We start from the raw sequence: 21960 nt of genomic DNA on the forward strand, positions 1-21960 counted from the left end.
AGTGAGCACAGGTGTGTCTCCAGAGGGAAGCAGCAGCTTGGGACCTGCTACTCTGTCTCGTGTCAGATCAATCCTTTCAGAATCCAACCCAGCAGCTGCCTTTTCCAGTGACTTTTCTATCACTGCAACGCACCCTTGTCCTCGGGTAGGGACAAACCGCTTAGAAACACTAGGAATAAAAAAGCATCAGGAGTAAGTTGGTAGCGATCACCTTTCTTGAAAGAGAGAAGAAAGGGAGCTGATAGATCTTTTACCTCAGAGCAGATAGACTGATTAAATACAAAAAGGTTCAAGATGCTCCCTGTGTGGTCCCGGGCCCTGAATGGAGAAGATTCTTCCCCGCCCCCCAAGGAATGCGGGGCATTCACATGCAAAAGCTGCTGTGGCCGTGCCCGGGCTCGGTGAAGGATGCGGTTGTTTCCCAGATAAGGCTCCTCTTATCGCAGCACGTGAGCCGCAGCCCCGGTGCCCGAGGCAGCTCAGCCCCCACTACAGCTGCGGGATGGACGCGCCGGGATGGCGGCTCTCAGCGTCCAGCGTTTGCTATTAACAGAAAGGAAAAAATAAATATCATAACACCACAAGGGAGGCAGCAGCCAAGGACCTGGATTCTCCCTTCAATCCTTTTGATCTCCTGTAGGAAAGAAGTGAAGGTCAAGTAAAACGGTGAGCAGTCCTTCGGTAGAAAACGGGGAGCATGAGCAGCCCAGGCTCAGCAGTGGGCTGTTAGTAAACCCAGTAATGCTCAGCAGTTTGGTTTGGGCCCCTTCCTGAAGGAAAGGGTGCCCGTCCCTCTCTGTCCCCCCACTCTGCCCTTACCTCCAGGATCTCCCCTGCAGCAGCACAGAGGCTCATATTCCCAGAGCAGGAGAAAGGGGTGCAGTCCCTTCCCCCCAAGCACACACCACAAGCATTGCTGCTGCCTCGGGGCTCTTCCTGCTCCGTGCCTGTGGCCACTGCTGCTGTCACCTTTAGCTGTGGCCATGGCCCCGGTGCAAGGAGTGGCTAGCACTCATCCAGCAGTGTCCTGAGCCATCTCCTGGTGTTCAGGGAGCTTTTGGGTACCAGCTGCCTTTAGGAGGAGGGCACAGAGGAGCCAAGGGAATACAGAGTAACACAGAAGCTGGACAAACACACCTGGGCAGCCTTTGTCCCCACCTCCACAGGGCTTTCTCCCTCCTTCCCTCCCACTTGAAGGGATCTCTGTACTCCTGACGTGTTGTCAGCTTCTCCAGCAGGAAGAAGGCAATGGCCTGGTGATGGATTTTGATGGAGGTGCTGAGAGCCCTACAGCTGTACAGGTGATGCCCAGAAGGCATCTTGCCTCTGAAAAGCTAAAGCAGACAGCACTTCCAGAGCCTGGAATCCACCTCCACTGCTACCCATGCTGGGAATTCAGGCAGTGGCTTTAATTATCAAACCTCACCTGAAGAGCATCTTCCTATGCTCACTATTTCTTTTCAAACCTTTTCCAAGGTAGTGAGGAAAAATGGCAGCTTTCTACCAACCCAACTTCTGTTGACAGCCTGCCCTGTAAGATGCCAGAGAGACTTATTAAATGTTCTGGTGGCTTTGCTTTACACTGCCATGCAGAAGAAACATTCTTTCAGTGGCCAAGGTGAAGGAAAGGAAACCTAGAAATGGACCTAAAAAAGTTAAACTAGAAACTTCCTGGCAAAATATTGGGGAAAAAAAGATGGAGTTTGAAGCAGTGAGTTCAGTATCACAATTCTTTCCCACAGTCATGACAATGAGGATTTTTTTCTAGTAACAGACAACTGGGAGGGGCTTTTTCTTTTTTGCAACCTGCCAGAAGAGAAGGGTTTTCCTGGGTGGTACAGAAACACACACACACACAGTTGCCGTGAAAAAAACCTCACATTTATTTGATTAAACAAAAATAAAATAAACTGCATAGGAACATTTTAAAGTCCAGAGAGACACTGACTTTGTTTTAAGGCTGCCAGTAGCTGATACATCGTCTCCTTGCTACATCCTTCAGCCTTCCCTATGGACCACAAAGATACATTCAGAAGCCTCCATTAACACAAGGGTTCTAACATTTTGTTCACTTATTCTACATAAAAGTTTGCACATAACCTGCCATGCTTTCTTCTCTGCAGTACTCAACATCTGACAAGAAAAAATTGTATCACTTTTTGTCCAAGTAGAAATGTGATGCCCTTTTTGGAGCACGGCAATTTTTGTCACAGCCTGACTCATTTTCAATTAGATAGAAAAGCTCTGAGCAGCTCATTAAAAGCAGAGCACTGTCTGACCTCCTGAGTTATTTTATTATTATCAGGAGAGCAGCATCATTAGTTACTAAAGTAGAAGAGAAGTAACAGAAGAGGAAACTAAGAAACCAAATCAACTCAAAATCCAAAGAATTACAAGATCAGTCTGGATCCCAATGCAAACCTGCACTGAGGCAATGCTACTTACAAATCAGTAGTGAAAATTTTCTAAGATGGGTCATACATCTACAGCCAATTAAGGGGGAGGGGAGGAAGGGAAAAAAAAAGCATGTTTGACATTGGTTTTATGAGGCTGAGCTTCATTTTGTTCAAGGCTTGCAGTTTCTATTTGAGTTAAATTGCAGGCATGTGTTTCACATCCTCAACTCCTCCAAGGACCTGTGCACGAAGCGAGCAGGGCATGACAGGTAATGCACAGTACAAACAAGAGTCACAGAAACCCCCACCAACTCAGGTGACTAAGCAAACCTTACAAACTAGTTAAAAACCTCTTAGTCATTTTAGAGAAAAAAACCAAACCAAAACAAAACCCCACTAAAAGAACCCCTCAGAAACAGGCATCTCTCTCTCTGAAGGAAAAACTACTACATTGTCTGAAAAGTACTCTACAAACCTATAAAAGGACTTTTTTTTTTAAACTAGTCTGGTAGTTCAAAAGGAAGTTACTTAACTACATCAGTACACAGACACTTAACATTCAGTCAGTAAGGCTCTGTGAAAAGAGCTTTAAAAATTATCTACCTGAGTTTGTCAGTTGATACAATCATTAATAGAAGGTCTAAGACCATGCAGGTACACAAAGCATTTTTAGAACCATTATTGGTTGAACAATGATGGAAAAAGATGCCAGTCTGGCTTGTTAACCCGTAAGATCACTTAGAGACATCAATGTACATTTCCCACCATAACATTTACCAAACCCAACACAGCCTATTGTCATTAGGGATCTCCTGTACCCACTTCTGCCACCCCTTAATATGAGCTGGGGAGGAAAAAGGACTTCTTTTTCCTATAACAGAGTAGTCTGAAAATATGCTTCTGCAACTTAACTCCACAGGTAAAACGGGGCATGTTGCACATCACTACTTAACTTGCCTAAAACCCCAAGACACTGGTTTTAAACTGCCTCTCCTGAGTATGTCTGAACCTAAGCTGCCCTCCAGGAATAGGAACTTGATTGCTTTGTCATGGTGGAAAAAATCCCATTGAGTCAAGCAAGCTACAAATACAATCACCAAGTCAATAAAATAAAAAAACAGGACCTTATTCCCTTCAAGCATTTGGTATAGCATTGTGTTTACAGCAATCAGAACACCAGTCCTCCCAAACAGGACACATTGGTAGGCATGCATAAAAGTTTTTCTCTTGTAGAGAGAAGACCTAAAGGTCTTAAGGGACATAAGAACACTGCAAATGAACATGAAGGATGTCACGTCAGCCAGTAGTGTCATAATACTGAACAAAAGGTTACACTTCCATGCCTTGTAGTGAAACCAGAACAAACTCGGAAGCATTTCAGGTCTCAGTCCAGTTTGCCTGAACATTTGGTTTTATTTACAGATTCTCTAGCAAGGGCAGCTTAATATCTCCATAGGCAGGCAGCAAAAACAAAAGCAAACAAAAGCAGTCACCATATAGTACACACTCAGTATCTCTGTTTCAATTAAAATGCTTTTCCAACAGGCAGGATGAATCCTTCCCCCAGGCAGATTCTCAAGTATTTCCCAAGCCTGTCTGATGCTAAATTGAGGTAGATGATTTACTTCTGCAAAGTGAGGTAGAACTTCAAGCAAAAGATAGTGGCATCTCTAGTTGTGCATTTTGTACCACAGCAAACTGGGTTTCAAACTCCCAAGGACTCAAAGACCAAAGGTACAATATTTGTCTAACTCAAGTACCAGTGTTCCTTTTTTATACAGTTCCAAACTGTTTGTCTAAATATCTCTACTTTTAAATACCCTATTACCTTTTGGCACCATTTGGCTTACACTCCTTTAAAAAATAAACAAAACTTTGGCACAATATTTTTTTAAACTAGAACTGAACAAAGAAATCTTAGGATCAAAGTTATGGCAAGGTGAGTCTATAAACCTGCTCTCTCCAGAAATCAATTTTGGTTTAACTAACATAACCCACTGGGCCCACTTTCCTTCAATTCCAAGGGAATGCCACATCCAAGTGACTTGTTCTTTCTCTCAGGTTGGTTATGTCTGGCCCTAATATGCATTCGTTTTCAGGTGTTATCTTCCTTTCCTTCCTTTGTTTGAAAGTTTCAGGTTTAAGGGCCCTCCTTAAATAAGTTATATTTAAAATGTACTAAATCAAAAGGAGCAAGTTATGTGAAGGACCTGCATTATCAAGTACTGAATCTGCTTCAGTTTGCTACTAAAGTTCCTGCTTAAATAATTCTGAGAAAGGATAAGATTGCTTTACATGCTGAGCACCCAAACCAGCCACACTGATTGCTGATAACATTTTGTCAAGCAAAAGGTTTACAGAGAGCCACTGGTTTAACCTGGCATAGAGAAAATCCTTTGGAGTTCGAGTAGACAGCTCTGTCCCCCACATTTGCTGTTCCCCAGCCAAGAGGCACACACTCACTTTACCCTTCTCCAGGCCATTTCCCCTAAGAAGGTTACTCCGAATACTTGTTTGGTTTGCAACCCAGCTTCCAAGCCTTGTTTTCCTCTCTGCATGCATGTACATTATGATACTGGGGCATTAACCTGAGAACATGCATAGAAAAGCAGAGCAAGGTTGGAATCTCGTTTATTACTTTTTAATAAGCCTCTATGGGGCATCTGATGTTGGCATTGTATATTAGCACTACTTTTTTTCATTGCATATAAAACACTCCATTTTATAAGCTACACTACCACTTTTCAATGAGACCAAGTGTGCTTAGCACGATCTATCACAAAGATAAGGAATTCTTTTGGGTAGCTAAATAGTAGTGTTTTTAAAACGAAAAAGCTCCCCAACAACATGAGGTCAAACACTCAAGGTTCAGTTTGCAAGCAAATCCCACTGAGTTAAACAGACAGAAACTTAGAAAGAGTTTAAGTCATTCCTCTTCCTGACTGAGCTGGGCTGGGGGTTGTGCAATGGCTCCATTCAAAAAGCAAAGGGCAACTTCAGTGTCTGTCACCTTCCACAGGGTGCAGGCTGGGAGGGCAAAACGTCCCTCCAGTACAACACAATCCTGACTGCACACTTCACCTTTTCTTTTTAATGCCTGGAAAAACAACTCCCTTCTAGCCACAGAGAAGGGCAAACCCCACAAGCATTTAAGCACAAGAGCGTTTCTAGGACACTTCAACGCTGTCAGCCACTCTGGTCAAAGCATTTAGAGACCTGGCGCTTTCATTAAGACATGACAGGATAAATGCAAGGACACTGCAGACTAAATATTAAAGCTTTTTAAACCACTATTCTTTGGTATCTAGATCTTGCAGGCTGTTAGTTTTCACAGCCCAAGTTGCAAATAACTCTTGGGCTGAATAATACAAGACAACCACGGACATCTGTCACAACTGTAGGCCACCCCCAAGAAGGGAGGCGTGCACACACGCAGAACTTGCAACACCTGAAGGTAAACTAGCTCTCTCTGATACATGTTTTGTGCGGCCACAGAAATTTATTGACAGACATCTGTATAAAAGATTATCCTTTCATACTGTTTTTAAACCATGCCATCCTAAGATTAAGCCTAACTGAAACACACTGCTTTGAAGAGTTTGCTTCCTTGAGGCTTTGGCTGAAAGGCAGCACAGTTGTTTTATCCCATTTAATTTAGGTGGTTTTCCTCACCCTTCTTTTGAAAGAGGTTTTGCCATCTCATGAATCTTGTCTCTTTCTGGTCCTTTAGTTTAAGCCTCCTCTAAAGTGGCAGCTCTCTCTGTCTGCACACATAATTGGTATTTCTACAAAACTCAGAAAGTTAACACTCCTTGGAGGGGAAAAGCAGCAAGAAGGAAAGTGCACCTTGTGATTTCTCACAAACTTGTAAAGAGCCTGTCAACCTCGGGTCACTTTTGTGCATGGTGGCTGGCAGAGAGAGGAACCCTTTCCTTGCAGGATGGTTAAGGCTCGTCAGACTTTTTGACAACGACCAAATTTACATTTCAAAGATCTTCTCTTGCAAACAGTAAGGTAAATCCCATGGCATTTCCAAACTCAAGAGTACTGACACTGAAAGAGTTTTTTCCATTGCAGAGCAAGAGCCCTCTCTTGCCCACTTTAAACAATTCTTGTTTGCCAACACCAGAGGGTGAAGCTACAGGTCTGCAGAGACCATATCTGCTTGAACAGCTAAACTGGAATGCAGGAAATTGAAGAATAAAACCAAATCCTTCCAGGGACTCAAAGTCACATTTTGCTAAAGAGATCTCTATTCTCCCCAAAAGTTTCTGCTTCTCAGAACACCAGTTTCTAATATCCCCGAAAGGGCAAACTTCCCCCTGCCTCCAAGCTTTTAAGGATCATATACATTAATTTTACACAGAAGTCTTTGGTACTGCCCTGGGAAAAAAAGCAGCAAAGTTTCACCTTGATGCAGTTTGCCTTTAGCTGGTACTGGTAACTATTCACTTGGATCTGTAGCCAGAGATCCTGCAGCAGGGAGCTCCAGGCCCACCCCACCCACCCTAAAAGCTACAGTAGCTATTCCCAAAATTTTCAGTCCAGCTCTCTGGGGAAGCCAGAAGAAGAAAAAAAAAAAAAAAAAGAAAAAAAAAATCAATCAGTGAGAGAGTTATTGCAATTCTCTCTGAACAAAAAACCCCAAAACAAAACAAAACAACTGTTGACTTCTCCAAATCACACCCTGAATCTCCAAAGCTGTGCTTATTTCTTTTGGAAAAAGGTACCACTTCTAACAAATTCAAACTTTATTCCCTTAAGGTTTCTCTATGGGAAGGGGCAAAATACACTAAGTCATTTCACAAGAAAGTAAATCGAAAGGGTTTGATTTTCTCCGTTTCAATGCTCCTCCTAACTTCTTCTGTTACCTAGATTAGGGGCACTGATAAAAAGAAACAGCAACTTTTTTCAAACTAATTTAGCTTTCAGGTGAAAAGAGGTAAAAATGAAATTCTCAATAACAGGATACACTAAAGGAAGCCTTGCTTTTTATCTAAATTTTACAATGACTGCACTAAGCCACTAAAATGAACAATTTGGTTTAAACTTAAAAGAATTTTTGTGCATTTTCATCAGCTTCACTTTGTGCTGTAAAATTACTGTGTTTCAGTAAAAAAAATACACAGAAATGCCAAAAAAGATGCAAACTTGCTCTTCCTGGCGAGTGAATCTCACTTTCATAAAACGTTTAAAGTTGTCTGGGAACAAGATGCTGTGCTCGCCAGTAAATCAAACACACTGAGGTATAAAAAGGAGAACAGGAAAAAGTTCTCTGCTGCAGCAGCAATGAAAAAAAAAACCAAAACAAAACCAAAACCAACAACAACAACAAATGTCCCTCCCTCCCATGTCCCCACCCACAGAACTGCAGAATGGTCAAGAACACAAATTTCTCTACAAACACTTACTACCATTTTCTCCATTTAAAAAGTTACAAAGCGCCTTTCTTGGCTTAGTCTAACAGAACTCACCACACAAACCACCTAATGTGCACAGCAATTCTCGTTTGTGCATGAAACCCCATCGGGGAGGAAAGAGGTAAAACGTTCTGAACTATGAGTATGTGGGGATGGGGCGGGGGGCGAGAAATCGGGGAGGGAAGGGAGGACAATGAGGTAGATAGAATTCAATTTTACAGGCTCACTCCCTGCAGAAAAGGTAAGTACATTCATCTGTAAAAAAATTAAAGATGAGGTAGGTTTGAATTAACGTTGTATTTTTTCATTTTCTCTTAGAAGAATTTCCCTGAGACAGTTTCTTCCTAATTCAAAACACAGATTAGAAGACGAGAATTCGATTGTTTCCAAAGTCGACCACCACAATCATGCCATCAGGGGTGACAGCTATACCTGAAGGACGGTCCATCTGACCAAAGCCGCTTCCCTGAGTGCCAAACTTGCATAAAAAGCTACCATTGGACTCGAATATCTGCACCCGGTGGTTCCTGGAGTCGGCCACGATGATGCGCCCTTCCTGATCCACCGCCACCCCCTGCGGGCGCAGGAACTGCCCGTTGCCGGTGCCCTCGGAGCCCAGGAAGCGCGCCGACTGGCAGTCCGGGTGGATGACCAAGAGGCGATGGTTGTTGAAGTCCGTCACTACCAAGTGGCCCTCGTGATTGAACGTCACGCCTCTGGGGGAATCAAAGTGCTTCCAGAGTACCCCTTCGAAGCCGTACTTGTTGAGGAACACGCCGTCGGGCCCGAAGAGCTGCACGCGGTGGTTCCTCGTGTCAGAGACCAGGATCTTGCCCTCCGCGTTGACGGCCACATCCCACGGGTAATTGAACTGCCCGTTCTTCGTTCCTTTCTCCCCGAACTTCAGAATGAACTGCCCCTCGAACGTGAAGATCTGGATGCGATGATTGTCCTTGTCGGCCACGACGATCCTGCGCGAAACGTCGCAGGCCACGCCGGCAGGGCGGTCGAACTGGCCCGGCCGGGAGCCCAGCGTGCCAAACTTGTGATGGAAGGTCCCGCACGGCTTGAACACCTGGATGCGGTTGTTGCTGCGGTCGGCGACGATGATGAAGCCCTCCTTGTCGACGCTGACCCCCCAGGGGCGGCAGAGCTTGCCATCGCTGTCTCCCTCGCTGCCGAAGGACAGCCCCGGCAGCCCGATGCCGATGTAGCTGCGCCCGGACTTCACCATCACTTTGAAGGGGCTGTTCTCGATGTGCTGGTTGCACATCATCACCGACACCAGGTGCTCTCCCTCCAGCTGGGGACGGTAGCTCACCAGGTAGGTCCCGTTCTGCTGATCGCTGACGTCGGCCCCGAACAGGTTTCCATCGGGGCCCATGACCACGGCAGAGATCATGTCGCCCCCCGAGAGGCGAGGCTCCCCGTCGTGGTCGTAGCCGATCACGGTGAACGAGGCCACCTTGCCCTGCAGAGCGCGCTTGAGACCTTCCCCCGTGGCTTTGGTCAGGGGAGCGAAGGCCCCGCTGCTGACAAAGCCCATGGATTTGATGGCCATATACAATGCCTGGTCAGGGGGGGTGAACATGATCCTGTCGTCCTCCTGTGGCTGGAGAAGGCCTCTGACGTTCTTCAGCTCCTGCACCTGAGCCAGCATGCGGTCCCGAGCCAGGAGAATGTCCATGGTGCGACCCTCCTCCAGGACCTGCTGAACAGCACTGATGGTGTTATCCAGCTTGTTCAGGTTCTGACGCAACTTTTCAACTTGCAGGTAGAGGGACTTGGCCTTGACTTGGCGAATCTTTTCCACCTTGTGGGAAATGGGGGAGAGAAAAGTGCACTTCCATCAGGAAAGACAGACCACAGAGATTTCCTTCAGTCTCCCTTCTACATAAAAGCCAGCTGAACAGTTGCTATGGCATGCTGACACACGGCTGCAGAACAAACCTCTAAAACTCACAATGCAGACAAGAAGAAACAAGGAAAACAAATATCCAAATTTAGGATTATTAGTCTCTCCTACCCTCCAGGCAACACCACACATTCCTACTCTGGAGATCTGCTGCATCAGAGTGACATTTGAGAGTGAGAATCACTTGCTTACTAGTAATTATTTGCTTCCACAAATGCTATTCTGTTTTCTAGTTGCAAGGTACTTGACAGATCATCCAAAGGCGCACCTCATTCAGCCCCCAGGGAGGACAGAAGTTATTGCAGCCTCTCAAAAGAGCAGAGGCTGAGGCTTCACTAACCAGAACTGAGACCAATTTCATAATGTGGGTTGTTGTGCCACTGGGCTGAGCTGGGAGTCAGCACCAGCTAATGCACATGGGCTCCTGTCATTCCCCTACCTGCCAGAACTGTTTTTGTGTGACTGGATAACACCAGACATCTATCTCCAGGGATTTTTAGGGTCTGATTATTTTAATATTTTCTTGTAAATACTGGCAGTCAACCTGAGCTTGTGCTTTAAAACAGGATGTTTTGTGAATGTCATTTCAAATAACACAGAAGGTTGCTGCCAGTCCCTGCTTGAGGGACTGAAGTTGGTGCAAAAATGCCTGTTTTGTAACTCATCTATATAAGTCTGTGTCTACCCTTACTTGTGAAAAACCACTTTGGACCATCTGGCAAAGACACCTGCTGCATAAAACTAATGTAACATGTCTTTGTTTTATTGTTGCAAAAATACATTTCCTGATGTCTGAATACTTGCTTGGCCTCAGAACAGTATCTGGAATGCATTTCAGTGAAGGAAGACTCAATGTCTGAGGATTCCTTGATCAGACACTGACTAGATAACATATGTACAAACATGCTGTAAATTGAGGTGCGTAGGTTTTACCAAGCTGTAAAAAAAATTTGGAGATACTTCTCCTAATCAGTAATGCATCCAAGACACATTACTGATCTTAGGTCTTAGCTAAATCCATAGACTCAGCCCTGGTATACAAAATTGTTTATTAGCATGCTTGATACACAGAATTTGTTTTGCTAAAATGATTTACCACCACGTTCCCTTCTTAAAATAATGTTTTTCAGCTTGAAGAGAACTTGCTGTCAGTCCAGATATTCCAACAAAGTGCATTTGTACAGCACAGTAGGATAAAAAAAGCTTAGGTGCAGATCTTACTCCCCCTATACTAGGAATACCTTAAAAGAGAAAGCTGCCAAGCTTCCTGCAAGAGCTTAACAGTGAAAATCCAAATCCAAACTCTCAAAAAAGCAGCATTCAAAGAACACTAACTATATAAAGTGCAATTTTAATCTTGCTATTGACACTTACAAAAGAAAACAAAGTTTCTTTTGCAGGGGACCATGACCACTAAATTACTTTTCTGGAACAGGAAACTTGCCTGTTATTTCCTTTCCTCCTCTCAAAATACCACGTATGCACTGTTGAACTGAAATGAGCCTATCAGTTCAGAATTGTGCAGATACTCTTTTCTTATACTAGTTAAAAAAAATTGCTTAGAGGGAGGACGCTACCTTGATTGACAGTAAGGGTTTTAAAGGGTGGGGACAGTGAAAGTTGGCCTCACAGAATTTCTACCAGCCTTTCTAAGAAACAAAAAAGGATGGGATAGGATATAGAGCTTTGCTCCTGTTCTTTAAGAGGAGTGGATCAGAAAGCCAATTATACTATGTACCTAATTCTAGAGCAGGTATTTTGAATATGTTGTTGGGAGGGGATCTCCTCTGGGGGCAGCTGCGGGGCCAGCAGGGGGAGTGCCCAGCCCGCATGTGGGGCTGTGCTGCTCCCGGGATCCAGCAGCAAAAACCCCACCAGCAGCTCCAGGCAAGGAAACCGGCAGCTTCCCTCGGATATCAGAATCTGGCTGTGTAGTGGTTTGAGCAATTTTTCAGTTTGAAAAGCACCTGTCAGCAGTACAAACCACAAATGTAAGGGTGCATACCTTCCAGAGCAGCTCACACTCCCGCTCCTCCAAGGCCTTCTTGTGTCTAGTGGTCACTACCTTGACTTCAGACTGTACCACCTTCGCTTTCATCTCGACTTGCTCTGCCACAGCCTGGGCCTGTTCAATACTCAGCTGGGGAGAAAAAAGATACACATACTTAGGGCTTGACCAAACCAATTAAAAATACACCAGAGGACTGCTGCTTACATTTCACATTACATGTAAATGTAATTACATTTAATTTTACACTTACATTACATGCAAATGTAGAATTACCTGTCTTCAGGTAAAGGCATAAAGTGACAACTCTTACTTTCTTACTAGGCCTTCTTCACCCATTCCATACACTGCAGCCTAAAATCTCTAAGGATTCTTTAAATACATCTATTACATGGAGTTTACACCTTCATTGTACCTTGCACCCTCACAACAGCACTCAATGCCCTGTGCAATTGCAGCGAGCAGCTAATGTGGTGAACAAGAGACTTGCACAGAAATTCATACTCATGTTTTCTTCCACGTAGAGAACCCAGCTTTTGCAGCCCCTCAAAATGGTTCCCTGTTGTTGTGTGATGTTCTAGTAAAAAATGGCACTGTAGGGAACAGACTGTGTTATCTATGCATTTGAGCTGCACAGAAATACCCCTAAAAGAGTGTGGAGATAATCAGTTTTAAAAGAAAAGAAAAAATGGTTATCAGTAAAAAGTATTCATATAGTTATTCACACCTTGGGTAGAGGTGTGAATTATTTCTAATATTCAAATTATTTCTAATATATAACATTGCAATGTTAATATTTTAAAAATATTCTGTAGTACTATTCTGCAGAATGAACCCAGAAGAACCATGTCTCTTTTCCCTTCCTCAAATTAAAAATGGTTTCCTCAAAAAATCTGTCCTAAACTACTCCCAAGTTTCACAAAATATTACAGAAAGCAGCATAAAAACAGAGACTCTGCAGGATCACAGTTCCCAATGGAACAGGTTCAATAGCAATGGCTAACAACTTTTTCAGCCTTTGTCATACAGCGAACCAGCAGATGAACCTGTGACCCTAGAGAGGTTAAAAAGATTGTAACTTATTAGTTACAAAATTCTAGAACAAGATGATGGCCTGTGAAGATATTCAGCCTAAAAAAGAGAGGAGTTCTTACAGGTATTCACACACTTGAGGGGAGGGCACTGAGAGGACAGACCCAGGCTCTTTTCAGTGGTGCCCTGTGACAGAACCAGAGGGAATGGGCACAAACTGAGACAGAGGTTCCCTCTGAACATTAGGAAACACTTCTTTTTCCTCAGACATTCAGGCTCATTGAAATCAGCGAAAAAGGAATTTAAAGGCTTTACCATACATACAGAACCTTCAGGAAGATGCCCTCATTTTTACTGTACTTATGAGGATGCACCAATCTAAGAACACTTCTTGCAACAATCTATGAACTACCCGATGTGATCCAGCATCATCTAGAAGGTCAGACAGCACACAGTCATATTTCACTAAATGGTTGTTAGCATTTTTGAAGTCTCCATTCAGCAGCTTCTAGTTTATGCCAATCACTGGAATGCTAAAACATAAAAACTTAAATATAGTGTTACTTGGACATTTCTCATACCAGGTAAGTTATTTTAGGACACCTAGTCTGAACTAGACTTATTCTTCCAGGTCACATAGGAGATCCTTTTCTGAAAGAAAAAGGACGACTTAACTTGGCCAGGTGATTGCTCTCTGGAGACAGGCTGAAGACAACCCTGACAAAATCAGGCAAGACAACATTTCTATCTTTACTCCAAAGGATTCTCCTGCAAACTGTCAGGGGAAAACAGGAGTGCTGCTTGACAGCCCAGTCTGCAGCCCAGGGCTCAGTAAGAGGAACAGGTGTTTCACCTCTCCCTCCTTCATGAACTTCACTACAGTTTTAACAGGGAATGTCTTCAAACTCATACAGCCTACACATCCCAGTCCCACTGGAGGCTGCCCTGCCCTCTCACAAACCTTCTGGCAGGCAAATTTGACAAAAAAATCTCATTACAGTATTCAGCAAAGTAGACATGAAGTCACAACTGGCCATGGATTAAGACTTCATAAAAGCCAATAGGCTCAGATCCAGCTAAAAGAGGCTACATGTAAGAATACTGTGCCTCTACCACTTCTTTGCCATTCAAACACAGAAGCTGCCCTACAGCAGGGAAAAAGCATGCATTTTTTCCAAAACAGACCTGGATTCCCATCAAGTACAGCAAAACACCTTCCTTCTCTTGCAAAGAGAAAAAGGTATCACCTTGTCAAGTGTCAGGGAAACTATCCATCCATATTCCAATTCTAACAATGATGTCTGTGAAAGCATAAAAATCTCAATTTACTTATTTTTGCTTTTTGTATTCAGTACCAATTTAGAACTATGATCCCTATATATGCATCCCTCATTATACCTTACATAACTTACCTCATTAATCCCCACTAAAACCAGAGTCCACCTTTCAAGAACTCCATCATAGCAGGAGAGGTAGCAATTCCCTGTGGATGCTGGGATCTTTCAGCTATAGGAAGCAGTTATGCACAACCAGTTGTCTACCAACTACTCATGTCATCATCTGAATTTATTTTTACTTGCCCAGGTATGAACAGCTCAGATCAGTGGGGGATGCCCAAAACGCTAAGATTCTAATATCATCCAGGATATTGGTGATGTTTTGGTAAAATTCAGAGGGTTCTGCACTCTGCCCAAATAAGCTAGAACAGCCAAGGAAGGCTGACCAGCATCAAACATGCAGAGGTATGATGGGGAGAACAGCAATAGCAAGTGATCTATATCTGAAGCAAAAGTCAAGAGCATTAAGTACAATTTTTGAGAGTCTTCTTCACATGGAAATTCCTTGTTCACTTTGGTTACTGTAAGGTGTCAGAGTTCTGCTATGAAAACTCACTCCTGCAGGCATTTTCTGTGCTGAACTTGTCTTGGAGAGGTCAGCTTTTTAGGAAGCATGTTGAGCAGCAGTGCTTCTTGTTCTGGTCAGACATCATGCAATCTCTTTAACAACAAATCATTGTAAAGAAGAACAGCTTTTATCATGCTCTCTCCTCATGGCATGTCAGTTTTTCCAGTGCTAGTGAATTAGATGGTCGATCAGTTCACACACTTGGGACACAGAAGACAGGGCCTGTGTTTATCCAAGAATTGTGCTTGGTTACTGAATGTGAGATGGAAAACAACTGTTTTGTTTCCTGCTGTTGGAAAATAAAGTAAATCATCTATTTGCAGCTGTACCTCTCCACCTCTGGCCTCTCAGGGCTCTAAAGATGGCCAACACCACTCCCCATTCTATCAGACGTCACCAGTGCCTTGTGTTTGTTAAAAACAAGTGAGAACAAGAACAACACTGCTTTGCAGTGTATCTTGTAAACTTTAGGGTTGAAACTGGTACTTCCAATTCCCCAAGGGTAAAACTGAAGTAGCAGCAGTCCTTGTGCAGGTGGCACGTTCCAGGGGGCCACCACCCAAGGACACTGCACACAGAGCTCCCAGTGAGGCACATAAATGTGTTTGCATGAAGGACAGCAGTGCAGACACCCACCACCAGCTGCTGCTACCAGCACATTTCAGTTTTGAGCAAAAGCTGAAGGGCAAAGCAGTGTCAGAACCTGGGTGTCCTTCACAAGCTCCCTTAGGTGGACACCTCTGTGAGCTCCCCTGTATCTACATTTCACCACCTGAGGGAAAAACTAGTGATGATCTTGCTCCAGTGGCCACAGCAACTGATGGTACAACATGAACCCATGAAGAAACCAACTGCAAGAGCCAGAAGTAGCAGAGTAGCATTACAGAACTTGGCCATGCTTCTGGATACCTATGCTGACTACAGAGGTGCCCAAATGAAGACTTGCCATTTTGCAGAATGGCAACATTCAGTAATTTTTTGCATTTCCCGTCCTCTGTTGAACAGTAGGAACTACAGCCTCAAGTTACAAAAAAAATTTATATTATTTCATTTTTACCTAAATATGCCTAAGGGATATTTAATGCTCGAGACTTCCAAGTTTTCACTAGTGCTACTTTGTTATATGAAAAAAAAAAATTATCAGAAGCATAAAATGCCTCAGGAGAAAGAAAAACTGTTACAAAGCTTGTGCTCTGAAGAGCTACAACAGAGGTGCTGATGCCCTCACTGAGTGGATTCTGCTGTCTGACACTCAAATTAAATCAGTATGTCCACAGTTATGCCCACCCAGCACACAGTTATTTGAAGAGGCCACCTCAGGTCTCATAACCAGCAGGGTGATCCAGGTGCTGAGCCATGATGTTAGATGACACCAACTTAGTCCAGGAATTTGTCCAATTGGACAAACTGCAGCCACACACCACAATGGCAGCACCATGAAATACATAAATGCTGGCTTGCATGAACATATTTGATAAAGTCCCTAGGATTTTTTTATTCCATCCATCCAAAGAGGGGAGGGAGCTATAATTTTTCAGCCATTAATTCCAACACTTAAGAAGTTTCCTGATCTCAAGTTTTCCAATGAAGGTGCAAACCTCTAGAGAGAAAATTCAAATTCAAAAGCATTTGAACATTTTGGTTCTACTGAGGAATTCTTCCGTATTTGAGGGGTGAATGGACCACAGGTATTGAATAAAGAATATTAAATATACACTCTCCTACCTCAAGTATAGAGGATTTGCAGTTTAACCATTAAGGAATTTAAGACTAAGTTAACCCTAATCAGAGGGGAACAAACAGCTGAGATGCTTCTTCTCTCACAAACTCCTTTCTGGATTTCAAAAGCACATTAACTACAAAAAAATCCTGAAGGAAACTTTTTGGTATGTCTCAAGTTAGTCGTCTTCCACCAAATGGAAGGTGTTCCAGCCATAAGTGGTTTGTTTTCAGTTCCTTAAGGCACAAAAAGATACGGTGGGTTTGTTTCACTAAACTTTTCCAGTTACTTATCACTGAGCCATGCAGGATAAAACAACCAGGACAAAACAGTTGGCTTTCTCCAGCACCAAGAACTGGATACAAACCTCCTGGTGTTCTTATGGTAAAAAAATTACCTGGAAGATCCTACATAATTGCAGAGAAAATACCAGGATTTGCAGTAATACAGGTGCAGCTATAGCACAAACCACAGTAGCTGGACCGATTTAAAAGTTTCACTCCAATGTGTGTAAAACACTACAAAAACACAACAACATCCTCACTTGAAGTTCCTCACAAAGATAATTTTAAAAGAAGCTTTGATGGAGGGAGGGCTAGAGGCCAGGTTAATTCGTGCCAGATACAACTAAACAATCATTTTGGTTTGTGCTGCAAGAACAGACTTTTTGCCTACAGTTTTAGGCAGAACAGTAGTTTGGACAGTGACACATGTCAAATCCATCTTCCCCAGTAACCATCTGCTCATATGCTGCACTGAGGAGCTCACTGAAACACCACACAAAACAGTGACTAAAAGTACAAAGAAATTCAGCCTCTTGATACAAATCCCAGCTTTAGAAAGGCACAATTGACTCCATTTTGTTGCCAAAGCTTCATTTCAGATTCTCAAACCTGCAAGCCTGACTTCAAAGCCACGCACAAGGCTGCCTGAGCTAACTCAATGTGACAACCCCAGAGAGATCCCTTGCAGCACAGCAGTGCCATCCTTCTCAGGTATCGACCCCCCAGCAGCACACATCCATATGGCAGCCCACAGGGAAGCTCCCACCCAAGGGCAGAGCTCAAGGCAACAGATCAGCTTCCTCCTCTGGCCAGCTGAGTTTCTTACAGAACCCCCTCACCCCCTGTAAAGGTGTTAATCTATTTCGTACCACTTCCCCCACAAATTTGGGAGGGAAGCTCCTAAGCCTTTCATGACAGATAAGAGCATCTCCTGCTATGTTCTGCACACGGCCAGTCTCACCAGGCAGTGAGAAGCTTGCATGGTGGTCAAGCACCCCAGCAAAAACAATTATAGGCTCAGCTAAGAAAGAATTTGTTTTCGAATAAACCCACTTTTTAAGACATCTGAGCTGAACAGATTAAAATGTACTTTGACATGTCCACCTGGAAATTGACCCTAAATGAACACAAGCACTCAGTGCTTTACTGTTACGCAAGTGCATTAGATTACATGCATACATCCATACATATATATACAGTTACACACGTATAGATGTATTTTAAGAAGGTGACATTTTGAAGAAGCCATCTATCTTTCACCATAACAGATTTACGTTCAGTTTGTGACCTAGTCCTTGGAAAAAATTCTGAAAGAAGACAGCTAAGTGTGCACTTTCGTGAGGTAAAACAAGGCAGCGGGACACGCTCCCCACATACAGAAAGGCAGCAGTCCTGATTCCTCCCACACCATTGATCCAGCGTCAACTTTGGCTTTCATATCACCCCGTGAATCAATCTGAGTCTCTGAAAAGGCTGGAAAAGTATCCCAGCTAGGAGTATAGCTTTCTGCTGAAATAAGAAAAGAGTCCTACCAGCACCCCAGCTGGATGTTGCTGCTTCATTCCCTGGCACCATCAACAGTCCTTGCAGCACTGCAGCCAACCAGCCAGGGGGCTGACCCAGCCAAAAAGTACAGCCACAGAAAAGCTACCCTTTCAGCTGGATCAGTTCATCACACAGGCACAAGTTCTCAAGTTGGAGACAGGCTCAGGAATGCAGGCCAGGACCATCACAGCACAAGGAAGCATGGAAGGCTTTCCACTGCTGCAGAAATATCACCAAGGGGGGGGACAAAAGCAAGCCTCTTGCTCTTTCTTACAGAGGACTTCAACTTCCTTGAACAGCGATGTTTGGACTCTTCTGGAGTGACAGGCTACATCAGGCTTCAGTGGATCAAGAGGTTGAAATGTATCCCAACTCACAGCATTTTTTTTTTAAAGTCTGAAAAACAATCTTTCCTCCAAAGCCACAGGAAGAGCTTAAATAAACATTTCTTCCTAAAAGCCTTCAACTTTGCTTAACCAGATACTCTCCAGCCAGTTGACTCATGGCTTGATTTCCTCTCTCCTGCAAGGCTGCCCTTCAAATTCCACCTTTTCCCATTTACTCTCAACTACCCCTCCTCATCCATCCTCAACCTCTCCTGTCAGGGGAGCTATCACTTTCAGAGCCTATTAAGAAAGAGTTTCTGGTACAGCAGTATGTATCAGTCCCACTAAGAAGTGTTACTACAATGTATTACTTTTCAAGCCTCTCAGAGCTCCAGTCTTATGTCCCTCATATCACAGCCTGTACTGGCATTTAATTCTCTGTTGGTTATTTCCATACTTTTAAGAAAACCACTCAAGCCAATTTATTTTAATTTAGAGACTACTTATTTTAGAGTTTGTTTTGAATTCATGCTGGCACACTGTCTCCTCCCTAGGATAAACATGCAGCTGCACAGCCATATTGTCCCAAGAATAAGGAGAGCTCTGCTCCATGAAAACTTTGAGTTGAGCACCTCTGCTTTTAACAGCATCACATGCTCTTCTGGTTGCTGCTGATGTTGCTTCAGGAGCAGCTGGCTTGGGCTGAACAATTTTCCCATTCCTGCACACACAGATTTTCACCCTGTTAACTTAATCACTGACTTGTCTGCTCACTACTCTTCTTTTGTGCAGTGGTCCAGATTAAGAACCCCACTAAACTAATGAAACAACTCAGCTCTTGAAAACATGGTTCATTTTACAGATCTTTACACAAGCTGCTCAGCTAATACTTCCAAGACAGCCTCTTAAGCTGGATGGGCTGCAGCCAGACCTGGGCAAAGCTGCATGAGCTAAGTTCAGTAGAGGTAGAGTTGCTTGTTCAAGTCACATGAGCATAGCCAGTACCAAGAAACTTTTACCTGCACCATCAAGCAACAATCAGCCCACCACAATGGCAGGAGTCTTCAGCATGAAAGGCAGAAAAAGATAAGGGAGGAATGAGCAAAGTAAACTCAGTTGGAAGAAAATCAGGCACAAAAGCATTTATGCAATAGAAGCAGAATGGTGCTCCATGATCTCCTGCTAGTTTCTACTCCAAAACACAGTCCTTAGATGATTTAGTGTACCAGTCAGATGATTAAGAGCCCTGGAGGTCAAAAGCAATAATTTAATTACTAAATGGCAAGCCCTTGTCTAGGACAGCCTGGAGAAATTCAGTGATGGTCTTTAAACTAGTATAATTCCTTCCTTCTTGTCATTTTGGGGATGTGTAAAGCATTTCAGTATGGATACTGCTGAAGAGCTTTACAACCTAGTTTAAAACAAATCTTGGAGGATGCTATGTTTTACAGGATCCTGACTGAAGCTGGAGTTTAAAGTTAGGCATCCAGCTCCAAAAACTTGTTTATTGTGCCAGTGAAACAAGTTAACATCACAAGCTGAAGGAAAATGTCAACAACTGATTACTATCTATAGCAACATAAACTATTGTCATTCCACTGGTGCAAAGACTTAATGAGAGACTAATTAGTTGCTCTTGTCTCACAGAACAAGCTTAATTCCTTCATTTACTAGAAACAAGCAGCAATGGGAGGACAATGAGCTTCGGGTTATTTTAATTATTGTTTGTACCTTGCATGTGCCAGGAAAGCCCACCCAATTTGGAAAGTAAGTTACCTGCCTATCCATGACATTCTACAGAAGTTTACTCAAAAAAGAAATAAAATCTTAGTAGTTAAAGCATGCAGTGTTGAGTTTTGTAATACTCTAATCAAATTCAGGACATGACACTAACAAAACTACATGGCAGCAGGTGTGGAGTGAAGCTTCCCACTTCTCCACTTCCCATCCAAAGTCTCCCTATAGACCAAACTACTACTAATATAATATCAAAGTTACCACTGGGTATTACTCAGCAAAAGTAATTATCTACATATCACTGCAGTTTAACTCCCTGTGAAAATTCCTTGTCTAGTTTGAAGCACTGTGCTACCTTCTCTCCAGCCCTTGTCAGGTGTTTGTATTTGCACTACAAAACACAGGTGATGGAGAGCACAGTTAACAGGCAGAGTGTGCCTCTGTGTGTGCAGAGCCATCCTCACATGGAGATAGCTCTGGATCCTCTGCATATGCAGATTAAGGAATTTCACACTAATCCAGCAGCTGATTAGTATTTTGTATTTGGTGGCAACACTGAAGACATAACAAGAGTCAAAGGTAGGCAGAGTGCTAGAAGCTATAGAGGCAGGAAGATGCTCAAAGAAAGTCTGATTTGTAAAAACAAAACCAGGTTTGGCACTGCCACATAAGATCTGAGCTTTCTTGAAACGCTTCACACTCCAGTGCATTTGTACAGAGCTTCATATATATTGTGATTTACATGACAGGATTATGCTGCAAGAATGCAAAACTCATATAACAGCACTTTATTTTCAGCTCCACTGCCACTTCTGTCAGAGATCTGAGAAAACAGAAGGGGTGAGAAGACTGACAGCAGAAGCAGAGAGCTTTTTGCCTTGACACCTTGCCCTGTAACAGACAAGCTGGGTGGGAGAGGGGGGAGAGGAAGGAGGGGGAAATAAAGTACTCAAGTTGGGAGTATCTTACTTGAATAGCCTGTCGTCCTTGCTGAGCATCTGCCAGGAGCTGAATGGTGAGAGTCCTGGAGTCCTGTAGGGCGTCTTGGAGGTAGATAAAGCTGTGACCCACATGTCGTCCCATGGTACATTCCCGACATATGGGGACAGAACAGGTATCACAGTAGAAATGCAGTACCTGCAAGAAGGGGGGGAAAATTAATTCTCACTACATAAAGAAGAAATAAAAAAAAACCAGAGCCAGGATGTGTTAAAAAAAAAAATCCAAAAGCTGAACTATAAAGGAGATGGTTAGAGGCAGTAGCAACAGGCAAAGACTTCACAATAGTTTCTCCACAGAGGAAGAGCTATCCTTCCCAGTAAACTCCAAACCATGCCCTAACAGTTAGATGGAAGTGTCATTGTTTTCTTTGCTATACAATACTAGGAAGAGTGTCCACATCAGCTCCTCTTAAGAGCGGAAGCCATCTGCCAACACTTACAGACTGGAGATGGCATCTATGGCAAGTTTCAGGTGAAGACTTTTCCTGAAAATACAAACACCAAATTCTCTTAAGAGGCCATTCAATAATCAATACACTGGAGAGCTGCAACAGCAGCACACCCACTGCTCACAAGGGGAAAACTAACCATGCATGCCAAGAACCATCCTCTCTTTTCAAAATATGCAAATCCCTTATGTTCAGGACAGCAACAATATTGGGGAAAACTCC

At 43.4% G+C, this 21960-nt stretch overlaps 1 protein-coding gene across 3 annotated transcripts in view; it reads right to left on the reverse strand.

Moving 5' to 3' along the window:
• Nucleotides 1–1859: 1859 nt before the first annotated feature.
• TRIM71 (tripartite motif containing 71) overlaps nt 1860–21960 on the reverse strand; it is a 62272-nt gene continuing 42171 nt past the window's right edge. For all 3 annotated transcript variants that reach the window (XM_074539199.1, XM_074539189.1, XM_074539193.1), the window contains 3 exons: nt 21258–21425; nt 11737–11871; nt 1860–9629 (listed from right to left, as the gene is read on the reverse strand). In XM_074539199.1, the coding sequence (XP_074395300.1) occupies nt 8178–9629; nt 11737–11871; nt 21258–21425 (1755 nt within the window). In that variant the 3' untranslated portion in view covers nt 1860–8177. The remainder of the gene's footprint in view (nt 9630–11736; nt 11872–21257; nt 21426–21960) is intronic.

Source organism: Zonotrichia albicollis, chromosome 1, assembly GCF_047830755.1.
Source record: "Zonotrichia albicollis isolate bZonAlb1 chromosome 1, bZonAlb1.hap1, whole genome shotgun sequence".
Classification (NCBI taxonomy): domain Eukaryota; kingdom Metazoa; phylum Chordata; class Aves; order Passeriformes; family Passerellidae; genus Zonotrichia; species Zonotrichia albicollis.